Genomic DNA, 12,365 nt, shown 5'->3' on the forward strand with positions numbered 1-12,365 from the left:
TTTGAAGTTTCCTTGACAGCACATTTTTTAGATGACCTGTAAAGCAGTGGTCCCCAAACCTTTTTGTAACTGCGGACCGGTCAACGCTTGAAAATTTGTCCCAAGGACCGATGTGGGGGGGAATTAAAAAAAATAAAAAATAAAAAATAAATAAATAAATAAAAAAATAAAAAAAATAAAAAATATATATATATATATATATATATATATATATATATATATATATATATATATATATATATATATATATATATATATATATATATATATATATATATATATATATTTATTTTTATTTTTATTTTTTGTCATTAAAAAATACTATCATGTGTGCTTACGGACTATATCCCTGCAGACTGTATTGATCTATATTGATATATAATGTAGGAACCAGAAATATTAATAACAGAAAGAAACAACCCTTTTGTGTGAATGAGTGTGAATGTGGGGAGGGAGGTTTTTTGGGTTGGTGCACTAATTGAAAGTGTATCTTGTGTGTTTTATGTTGATTTAATAAATAAATAAATATATATATATATTTTTTTTAATTTCTTGTGCGGCCCGGTACCAATCGATCCACGTACCGGTACGGTGGTTGGCAACTACTGCTGTAAAGCATTTGTTTAACACAAAAATAACATGAACTTATGGTCAGGGATGATGCAGGTTTTGATGCTTTGGTCCACATGTCAATGTCAAATATGTCTCCAGCATTTTTTTCAGCATCTCAGAGGTCATCAGTTTGTATATCTTAATTTTATTTAAAGCAGTCAGCATTTAATCAGTCTTTCTATCATTTCAATAAACTCTCCATCTTCAACAGTAGTAACAGGTAATCCTTTGCTAGAACCACATTTTCTGGACTATAGAGCAGTGTGGTATGTAAGCAGCACACGCACCATTTTAGAACATTACATTTTTCCATATATTAGTTGCACCAGACTATAAGCCGCTGATATATACATTGTGAAATGAGTTATTTACACAGAAAGATTTTGTAAATGTTTATTGACATACCATTGTTTCCAAACGGTGCCTGTAACACAACAGTAAAACAGCTGATCAAACAAAACAGAAGTCATTAGCTCCGATCCGCTAAACAGACTCAATAACTCCACGGTGACGTTTTGATGAATTTACTGAGGAATTTGTGAAACTGAAACAATACAAAAATAATTCCATTGTAACTTAATAATACTAACGCAGGCAATGGTAAACATGTTAGTATATTAGCTAATACTAATGACTTTAGCTTGATTACATTATGATAGCATGTACATGGGACGGTATAGCTCGGTTGGTAGAGCGGCCGTGCCAGCAACTTGAGGGTTGCAGGTTCGATCCCCGCTTCCGCCACCCTAGTCACTGCCGTTGTGTCCTTGGGCAAGACACTTTACCCACCTGCTCCCAGTGCCACCCACACTGGTTTAAATGTAACTTAGATATTGGGTTTCACAATGTAAAGCGCTTTGAGTCACTTGAGAAAAAGCGCTATATAAATGTAATTCACTTCACTTCACTACAAACATGCATAAAACACTCCTACAGACATCTCACACACACGGGACAATTTAGTAGGTTTGAATAGTTGTAGTTATATTGTTAAACTTACAAACGTTGCTTGGAGTGATGAATTAAGAATTCATACAAGTAGGAACGCTATGGAGGACTAGAAGACCGAACAGCACTTGTACTATTGCTTTAAAGCACTAAACATAAGAAAAATACTGTCGACATTCACCCCGCAGCACCTGCAGTGAGCAAACTCGTCCAAAAGATGGCGCCAGTGTCTTTGCTTGTTTTCTATGAAAACAATGTGCATTATGGCCGTTAGCAAAAAAATAATAAAATAAGCCTCACCGTTTTCTAAGCCCCAAGGTTCAAAGCGTAGGAAAAAAGTAGCATCCTGTAGTCCGGATTTACAGTAATGATTTGTTATGGTTTGCTGTAGATTCACATAAAGTTGTCACATATAAAAGAGGGTTCAAAATATAGGTTATTTGTATTCTTTGCATCATGTGGTCCACTGTTGTAATTATGAGCTCCTCTGTAACTGTGATGTCAATATTTTCCCAAGCAACTACCACATTTGTTATTGCCCAATTAACAAATGCGGTAGTTAATTAGGCGTTAATTAGTATGCATACTGCAACTGCTGAATTTGCATTTTTGAGTGAACGGTCACTTTAACGCAAGAAAACATTTTCCACAGAAAGTAGAAAATGGATCCTTATTACTGCTGACTCAATTTTGAGAGCAGGCCAAAGGTCAATAAGCTCGTTCACTGGTGGGCAGGACATCACACGAGTCTGTCTTGGTCTTCATACAGCAAAGTGAACTCAAGTTCTAGGTCCAACTGTTCTCTTACTGGGCAATGTTAATTAGTCCATCAACTAGTCGTGAAGTCTTTTTTTTTTCCTTTGGTAAGTCTCAACCACACATAGGATCATAAGTTGTAGAAAAGAAGCTGTCATCATGCTAATTAAAATAAATTCAGGATGGTACAGTTGTTATTATGTACAAAATCCAAAACGAGTGAAGTTGGCACGTTGTGTAAATCGTAAATAAAAACAGAATACAATGACTTGCAAATCCTTTTCAACTTATATTCAATTGAATAGACTGCAAAGACAAGATATTTAATGTTCAAACTGAAAAACATTTTTTTTTTTTTTTGCAAATACCCCGCCTTCAGCCCAAATGCAGCTGAGATAGGCTCCAGCACCCCCGCGACTCCAAAAGGGACAAGCGATAGAAAATGGATGGATGGATAATCATTAACTTAGAATTTAATGGCAGCAATATGTTGCAAAAAAGCTGGCACAGCGGCATGTTTACCACTGTGTTACATGGCCTTTCCTTTTAACAACACTCAGTTAACGTTTGGGAACTGAGAATACCAATTTTTGAAGCTTTTCAGGTGGAATTATTTTCCATTCTTGCTTGATGTACAGCTTAAGTTGTTCAACAGTCCGGGGTTTACACTTCATAATACGCCACACATTTTCAATGGGAGACAGGTCTGGACTACAGGCAGGCCAGTCTAGTACCCGCACTCTTTTACTACGAAGCCACGCTGTTGTAACACCTGCAGAATGTGGCTTGGCATTGCCTTGCTGAAATAAGCAGGGGCGTCCATGAAAAAGACGTTGCTTGGATGGCAACATATGTTGCTCCAAAAGCTGTATGTACCTACATTAATGGTGCCTTCAAAGATGCGTAAGTCACCCATGCCTTGAGCACTAATACACCCCCATACCATCACAGATGCTGGCTTTTCAACTTTGCGCCTATAACAGTCCGGGTGGTTCCTTTCCTCTTTGGTCCAGAGGACACAACGTCCACAGTTTCTAAAAAACTATTTGAAATGTGGACTCGTCAGACTACAGCACACTTTTCCACTTTGCATCAGTCCATCTTAGATGCGCTCGGGCCCAGCGAAGCCGGCGGCGTTTCTGGGTGTTGTTGATAAATGGCTTTCGCTTTGCATAGTAGAGTTTTAGGTTGCACTTACAAATGTAGCGACAAACTGTAGTTACTGGTTTTCTGAAGTGTTCCTGAGCCCATGTGGTGATATCCTTTATACACTGATGTCGGTTTTTTATGCAGTACCCCCTGAGGGATCGAAGGTCACGGGCATTGCCGCTCATGTGCAGTGATTTCTCCAACCTTTTGATGATATTACGGTCCATAGATAGCTCGTTGAGAAATGTTGTTCTTAAACGGTTGGACAATTTGCTCACGCATTTGTTGACAAAGTGGTGACCCTCGCCCCATCCTTGTTTGTGAATGACTGAGCATTTCATGGAAGCTGCTTTTATACCCAATCATGGCACCCACCTGTTCCCAATTAGCCTGTTCACCTGTGGGATGTTCCAAATAAGTGTTTGATGAGCATTCCTCAATTTGTTCAGTCTTTTTTGCCACTTGTGCCAGCTTTTTTTAAACATGTTGCAGACATCAAATTCCAAATGAGCTGATCTTTGCAAAAAATAACAAAGTTTACCATTTCAAACGTTAAGTATCTTGTCTTTGCAGTCTATTCAATTGAATACAGGTCGAAAAGGATTTGCAAATCATTGTATTCTGTTTTTATTTACGATTAACGTCCCGACTTCACTGGTTTTGGGTTTTGTACAACAGATGATCAAATTTCCATTTTATCAGGGTAACTAAACACACAATAACTGATTATTGAAAATACAAATTCACCATTCACTGGACTCAGGTTTGTTTCACTTTGATGAACCACTCAGACTGTGGCGACCGGGGCGCATCGTGGTGCGCGATCGTTCTCCCAGGGATGCAGACGGCTTCGGACACAGCTTGCAGGTAGGAAAATTATTTATTTAAGAACTAAACATAGCAAGAAAAAACAAAGACGTGCACATTGCACAAAAGGCAAAAACAAAAGGGCTAGCGTGGGAGCTAGCAAGCAAAAATAGCCTAGCTTGAAAACTAGCAGCTAAAGAACAGGAAACAAACGTCGTCATCTGTTGTGTGAAAACAAACTAGCAAGCTAGGCCGAGTGAGGCCAGGGCAAAGACTAAATAGCCCTCTGATTAGTGCCCGGACAACAGGTGAGCGTCTCGAACACTAACCAGAGGCAGCTGAGCACAATCTGCCGTCATGGCAACAGAAACAAACACAAGGTGCTGAAAACACACGTGACACTAAAAAGTAAACAAACTGATCCGAGCAGCGGATCCTAACAGTACCCCCCCCTAAAAGGACAGATTCCAGATGTCCCTTGAAAACAAAAAACAACTAGAACCCAAAAAACAAGAAATAGTTCACGAGTCAAGGGCGGGCGGAGGGAGGACTTGGTGGTGGGTCGCCAGGCCACGTGTCCCCGAATCCACCGGGGAAGGGTCAGGTGGCGGCGGCGAATGGAACGCCGCTGCCGCTGGCGAGGCGGGCGACCACGGAAAGGTGGGCGTGAGTGGCGCCAGAAGTTCATCAACCGGAGAGTTCTCCGACAACGTCTTGGATGTCGCTGCAGTTTGCGCCACTGGCGTCCATTCACTGACCTCGAGAGCTGCATACGGAGCCGGACCACTCGAGGTCGTTGAGACGACGATGAGGAAGGTGGCGGTGCCCTGGGAAGGCCCACCGAAGACGAGGAGACAGCAGACGTCGCCGTGGAGGCAGGAGGAGTCGACGTCGCCGTGGAGGCAGGAGGAGTCGATGTCGCTGTCGTGGCGGCCGGAGTCGCTGTCGTGGCGGCAGGAGGAGTCGACGTCGCTGTCGTGGCGGCCGGAGTCGCTGTCGTGGCAGCCGGAGTCGCTGTCATGGCAGCAGGAGTCGCTGTCGTGGCAGCAGGAGTCGCTGTCGTGGCAGCAGGAGTCACTGTCGTGGCAGCCGGTGCTGGTGCGTGAACCAGACTTGGTGCAGGTGCTGGTGCGAGAACCAGTCGTGGTGCAGGTGCTGGTGCGAGAACCAGCCGTGGTGCAGGTGCTGGTGCGAGAACCAGCCGAGGTGCAGGTGCTGGTGCGAGAACCAGCCGAGGTGCAGGTGCTGGTGTGTGAACCAGCCGAGGTGCAGGTGCTGGTGTGTGAACCAGCCGAGGTGCAGGTACTGGTGTGTGAACCAGCCGAGGTGCAGGTACTGGTGTGTGAACCAGCCGAGGTGCAGGTACTGGTGTGGGAACCAGCCGAGGTGCAGGTACAGGAACCTGTGGTGGAGCTGGTGCTAGCCATAGACTCGGCGCTAGCCTAGGTGCAGGTGGCCTAGCTGGCGGTTGCGGCTTAGCAGGCCGAAAAACTGGTGGCGGTGGCCGGGCAGGAGGTTGCGGCTTAGCACGCCGAAAAACTGGTGGCGGTGGCCGGGCAGGAGGTTGCGGCTTGGCTGAGCGTAGTTGTGCCACCCCACTAGCACCGCTCCCAGCACTAGCCCCCCCCCTCAAGAAGCGGATACCAGACGCGCTCCTTGCGGATTGGAACCGTCTTCAAGGGTGGGTGGAGGGAGGTCAGGAGGGGGGTATACTCCTCCCCTTTAAAATGTCCAAAATGTCTATTCTCATCCCCCACTTGAGATTGGGCAGGAGCAATAGTCACTGGGGGTGGAGATTGAGTCCTGGAGGACATTGACAAACCTGGTGAGCGGGTTTGTAAAAAAATGTCCTGATAATGTTTTATTTTAGAATTAAAGTCCTTAGGAAGCGGCTGACAAAAAGGAGCAGAAGATGGAAAAAAATAATCTTGAATTATGACGTCATCAGAAGTGGACGGGGGTGCGTCTTCAGAGAGCGCGTCATTAGGGGGCGTCCACGGAATGACGTCATTGTTGTCGCTGTCCAGGTGATTGACAGCCCAGTCGGAGAAATGTTTGGCGAAGTGGTCGATTGGGTTGCCAAACATCAGATGAGGGGAAGATTGGGCTGAATGTAGCTTGCTTCGGTCCGGGGGAGGAGCTTGCGGGAGCGGCGCGTCCTGACAGCGAGGGAAAGACCTTCTGGCCGGCTTTCGTCTTTGCCGGCACGCCCGGTACTGCGGTGTAGCGGCGATGTCTTCCGACCAGAGGGAGTCAATGGGGATAAGAGAGCCTCCAGCTCCCCACATGAGATTCGACCTCTCCTCCGTCGAATAGCGAAGCGTCTCGGCTTCCATCGCTCGCAACACCTCCCACGTACCTTCGTCCAGCTCCTCTGAGTCCGTTGCGGAAGAACTTCTTCTTGCTGGCTTGCTACTGTGGCGACCGGGGCACATCGTGGTGCGCGATCGTTCTCCCAGGGATGCTTCGGACACAGCTTGCAGGTAGGAAAATTATTTATTTAAGAACTAAACATAGCAAGAAAAAACAAAGATGTGCACATTGCACAAAAGGCAAAAACAAAAGGGCTAGCGTGGGAGCTAGCAAGCAAAAATAGCCTAGCGTGAAAACTAGCAGCTAAAGAACAGGAAACAAACGGCGTCATCTGTTGTGTGAAAACAAACTAGCAAGCCAGGCCGAGTGAGGCCAGGGCAAAGACTAAATAGCCCTCTGATTAGTGCCCGGACAACAGGTGAGCGTCTCGAACACTAACCAGAGGCAGCTGAGCACAATCTGCCGTCATGGCAACAGAAACAAACACAAGGTGCTGAAAACACACGTGACACTAAAAAGTAAACAAACTGATCCGAGCAGCGGATCCTAACACAGACAATAAGCAAGCCATTTATATTGTGCCGTAGACATTTCTTTCAAAATTACACCCTTGAAACAAATGGATCCATCTCACCATCTTTTAGACGATGATTGATTGCTAAAACAAAATCTGGCTGATTTTCTGCATGAGCATCCATGAAACAAGAATTTAGACACTAGTATTGGTTGGGAAGTCTTCTGTTTGGCATCACTTGTGTATTTGTGGTTAAGTACCTTTCTGTATTAGATTTACTTTTATATACATTTTATGTATGGGGCATGGTATTTTTAACTGCCTCTTAAATGCCAGTGTAGAAATGTTAGAATAGTAAATACTTGCCTTGTTTTTGCAGTTTACAATCTTTTCACTTCCTCATAATTTGTATGAAAAATAAAAATGAGGTATTTAGCACATGCCATATTATGCTCACTGCATAATTATGATTAGGATAACTTGGTACTTCCTTTGACAAGGTGGTTTTAAAGAGTAGCTTTATTAATGTTGATCGCTTAAAAGGGAGATTCTGCATCACATTGAGATTGTGTTGTCTGTCTTTTTGTAAATAATCCAGACGAGGCGTGTTGGCTGAGTTCTAAACGTTTACTCATAAAGCGTGCTCATCACAACATTCTAGCTCCCGGCATGGCCACATACACCACCACATCTCTGGCTACCGCGCATGCTCATAACTACCGTTGCATGCTGGGTAGTGTAGTTCTTATATTACCTGGAACATAACATCACATCTTCCCCCCTATAAAGAAATAGTGTTTAACTCAACAAAGTGTTATTTTTTTTTGTTTAGCATTGTAACCACATTTGCAATCATATAATTTTCTCTTTATAGACATCTCTTTCAACAAAGACACATAAACAGTTATGTCAACACTTTTTTTTTTTTTTTTTTTAAACTCTCAAGACCTCAGAATCCTTAACAAGTCTCAATCAGCCTCTTTGGTGGCTGAACATGTCTCTTCGGTCTAGAGTTAGACAGTCTCTCAACAGCAGGTGACGCGGACGCTGCTGTCAGTCCTTGGTCAGCAAGGTCAGGCTCCGTGTCAGCAAGTTCTGCAGGTCCAGCTGAGTCCTGTTGAGCCTTCTCCTGAGCTGCAATGTTGCCTTCAGTCAGCTGTAGTTGAAGATCCGTGCGGTTCCTTCTCAGAGTCGGTCCATTTTCCATCTGGATCCTATACGAACGTGGAGCAACTTCCTCTTCCACCTGTCCTTTTTGTCTCCAGGTGCCTGTAGAAATGTCTCTGAGACGCACGACGTCTCCTGGCCTCAGCATAGGCAGGTGTTTTGCCGTTCTATCATGCAGCTGTTTTTGCTTCGCTTTTTGTACTTCCTTAGTGTGTCTGATTTTGTGTGCGCCTTTGGGTGTCAGCAAATCCTCGTTGACTGGTAGGTTGGAGCGAATGCGCCTACCCATCAGCATTTGGGCGGGTGACAGTCCATTTTGTAGAGGTGCACTACGGTAGATCAGTAAGCTTTTCTGAAAGTCATCTTTGTCCTGTGATTTTTTTAACAGGTTTTTTACTGTTTTTACAGAGCATTCTGCCAAGCCGTTGGACTTTGGATAAGTTGGACTTGATGTGGAGTGTTGAAACCCCCATTCCTTGGCAAAGGCAGCAAACTCACAGCTAGAAAACTGGGGACCATTGTCGGAAAACAGTTCGCATGGAACACCATGTCTGGCAAAAACAGTCTTTAAATAACTGACAACTGCTTTGCTCGTTGTTGACTGCAACGCTCCAATTTCCGGATAGTTTGAAAAGTAGTCTGTGACTACCACGTAGCTCCTTCCATCAAAGTCAAATAGATCCGTTCCTACTTTGTAGTAAGGTCTGTGGGGCACTGGATGAGTCATCAGTGGCTCCGCTTGTTGTTTTGGCCTGTAAGTTCGGCAAACTCCACATGACGCTGTTGTTTGGCTAATATCCTGATTGATCCTTGGCCAGAACATTACTTCTCTAGCCCTCCTTTTACACTTGACTTCACCGAGGTGGCCTTCGTGTATCTTTTCGAGCATCTGTTTGCGCAGTGAGTACGGAATAACAAATTTGCTCCCTTTTAGCACTATGTCATCCACCACTGTAAGCTCAGCTCTACAATTCCAGTAGTCTTGTATTTTCAAGGGGCAATCCTTTTTGTTGTCAGGCCATCCATTCTGTACTGTGCTCTTGAGTTCTTTCATAGTTTCATCAGCAATAGTCTCTTTCCGTATTTGTTCTGTTCTGTCTGCAGTCACCGGCAAAGATGTCACTACCATATCTACATATGCCTGTATCTCTGTGCTATTATCACTGTCTGCAAGTTCTCTCTTGTCCACTGCTCTAGACAATGTGTCGGCTGTGTACATATATTTTCCTTGTGTATATATCATGTGCACGTCATATTTTTGCAGTCGAATTAGCATGCGCTGTATTCGTACTGGACAATCATTCAACGGTTTGTTCATGATAGACACCAACGGTTTATGATCGGTTTCCACTTGAAACATCTGTCCATATACATATTGATGGAAACGCTCACATGCATACAAACTTGCTAACAGTTCTTTTTCAATTTGAGCATACCTGGTCTCTGCACTTGTCAGTGCTCTGGAAGCATAGGCGACAGGTAGCCACTGCTCTTCATGTTGCTGCAGTAGCACTGCTCCCAGGCCGTACTGCGATGCATCTGCCGAGATCCTGGTGCTCTTCTCGGGGTCATAAAACTTTAACACGGGCTCCTGTGTAAGAGTCTCTTTCAGTTTCAGAAAACATTGTTCTTGCTCGTGGGACCATATCCATTCATTCTTTTGTTCAAGAAGACTCCTGAGAGGTGCTGACTGTGTTGACAGTTGTGGGACAAACTTGGCAAGATAGGTGACCATCCCCAGGAAACGTCTGACCTCATCTTTGTTGGTTGGCCTTTCCATGTTGTTGATTGCTGAAGTTTTTCTCGGGTCTGGCTTCACGCCCTCTTCACTCACAACATCTCCCACAAAGGTAAGTGACTTCACTCCAAACTCACATTTTTCTTTGTTAAGTTTCAGGTTCACCTCCCTTGTCTTGTCTAGCACTTGTCTCAGTCTTTCGTCGTGTTCTTTTCGGGTTGAGCCCCACACTATGATATCATCCATCATTGTCTCAACTCCGGGTATGTGCTCAAAAATCATGTGAATGGTCTTATGATATACTTCAGGCGCTGACAAGATGCCGTATGGTAGACGAAGAAACCTGTACCTGCCCTCCGGGGTGTTAAATGTGCACAGTCTTGAACTCTCCTCGCCAAGCTTCATCTGCCAGAAACCTGATGAAGCATCTAATTTGCTGAACCGTTTTGCTCCAGCAAATTGTGCCATGATCTCTTCCCTGGTTGGTAACTTGAAATGCTCTCTTCTGATTGCTTTATTTAGGTCTCTTGGATCCAAGCATATTCTTAGGGCACCTGTTTTCTTTTGCACAACAACCAGCGAGCTGACCCATTCAGTTGGCTCATCTATTCTTTTAATGACTCCCAACTTTTCCATTCGCGCTAGTTCATCTTTCAGTTTTTCACGCAGAGCAAATGGGACTTTCCTGCATGGGCGCACAACAGGAAACACATTTTTATCTACACATATTTTATGTAGTCCAGGTAGACATCCAAGTCCTTGAAAGCAGTCCTTATACTCTTCCATGAGTGTGTCCTGAGCATTTGTAGTTTCTTGAGATGTCACCACAAACACTCTTTTGACAAGATTGAGCTTGGTGCATGCACTGAGTCCCAGGATTGGTTGTACACTCATATCCACGATCAGTAGCTGTGCTCTCATTTGTCGACCCTTGTGTTTAAAAGTTGCAATACATCCGCCTTTAACAGGAACTCGTTCTCCAGTGTATCCACTTACTTTGGTTTTTACTGGATGGATTTTGCTCTTTACAGTCAGTGTTTTGTAATCTTCCAAAGATAGCAGGTTTACGTGAGCACCTGTATCTAACTTGAATGGTATTGTTGTCTGATTCACCTTAATTGGAACAATCCATTCTTCTTTTTCAATTGTGCATGCTTGCACCACATTGACAATAAATTCCTCCTTATCATCATCTTCTTCAACTGTGTGAACTTTCTTTCTTGAAGCTGCTTTGCAACACTTTGCATAGTGATTGCTCCTTCCACAGTTGTTACATGTTTTTCCATATGCAGGACAATATTTCGGCTTGTGGCTGCCTCCACATTTACCACATTTAAATTCCATGGATTTGTCTTTTTGATCCTTTTGTTTGGTACACATTTTATTTTTCCATTGTTCTTTATGTATGGCATGCACTGTTGTTTCACCTCTCCGTAGCTCTTTTGCTTGAGCTCTGGTGGTCTCAGCTGCTCTACACATACTGACACACTTATCTAACGTAAGCCCAGTTTCTCGAAGCAGTCTTTCTCTCAGTGCATTATCCATTGTACCACAAACAATTCTATCTCTCACTAATGAGTCTCTCAGAGTGTCAAATTCACATGTTTTGCTTAGCGTGTGAAGCTCTGCCATGTACTGATCAAAAGGTACTCCTTGCTTTTGGTCATGTGTGAAAAACTTATACCTCTCAAATGTCACGTTTTGACGAGGCACAAAGTATTCTTCAAACTTTGTCATTAGCTGTTCCAGAGTCAAATTAGCTTCATCCAGCTGAAAGCTATTATATATGTCCAAAGCATCTTCTCCAATAACATGCAAAAGAATGTGAGCTTTCAGCTTTTCATTATCAGCTCCTGCTCCGCTTGCTGCTAAATATATATTAAATCTTTGCTTAAAACGCTTCCAGTTATCAGCAAGATTAGCATTTAGTAGCATTGGGCTAGGTGGACTTAGCTTTTCCATGGCTGTACTTTGGGGTAGTTACCGGGACTCCACAGCTCTTTGTGTTGTTGGCTTTCCTCCAACTCGGGCACAAGATCCTCTTCTATTCGTTCAATCTGTCCCTTGTCCTCTGTGTCACTTTACCGCCACTCTTAAAGTCTTCACACACGCAGCAAACTCCTCAGGAATGTGGCGTCCTTCGCACGTTTTCACTCACGCGACCGGAGACATCTTCCTTCCGCTCGTCTTTCGTGGCTCCCTCGTGGCAAACATTCCGTCCGACGCTGCTCACGGCCACTTCTGACACCATGTGTTGTCTGTCTTTTTGTAAATAATCCAGACGAGGCGTGTTGGCTGAGTTCTAAACGTTTACTCATAAAGCGTGCTCATCACAACATTCTAGCTCCCGGCATGGCCACA

General features: G+C 44.0%; 2 protein-coding genes across 10 annotated transcripts in view; one reads left to right on the forward strand and one right to left on the reverse strand.

The window, feature by feature from the left end:
- The window catches only part of ntm (neurotrimin), a 527,618-nt gene that overhangs the window by 283,390 nt on the left and 231,863 nt on the right, over nucleotides 1-12,365 (forward strand). The gene's annotated exons all lie outside the window — the stretch shown is intronic.
- Nucleotides 7,818-10,686, reverse strand: LOC133650710 (uncharacterized protein K02A2.6-like). Of its 2 annotated transcripts, XM_062048285.1 has the most exons (2): nucleotides 8,407-10,686; nucleotides 8,164-8,368 (listed from the first exon to the last, which is right to left on the reverse strand). In XM_062048285.1, exons 1-2 carry the CDS (start codon nucleotides 10,638-10,640, stop codon nucleotides 8,314-8,316), a joined length of 2,289 nt encoding a protein of 762 aa, XP_061904269.1. In that variant the 5' UTR covers nucleotides 10,641-10,686; the 3' UTR covers nucleotides 8,164-8,313. The 2 variants fall into 2 exon arrangements, with proteins under 2 accessions (XP_061904268.1, XP_061904269.1); XM_062048284.1 differs by having other exon boundaries at nucleotides 7,818-10,686.

The sequence above is a fragment of the Entelurus aequoreus genome, linkage group LG05 (assembly GCF_033978785.1).
Source record: "Entelurus aequoreus isolate RoL-2023_Sb linkage group LG05, RoL_Eaeq_v1.1, whole genome shotgun sequence".
NCBI classification, from domain to species: Eukaryota; Metazoa; Chordata; class Actinopteri; order Syngnathiformes; family Syngnathidae; genus Entelurus; species Entelurus aequoreus.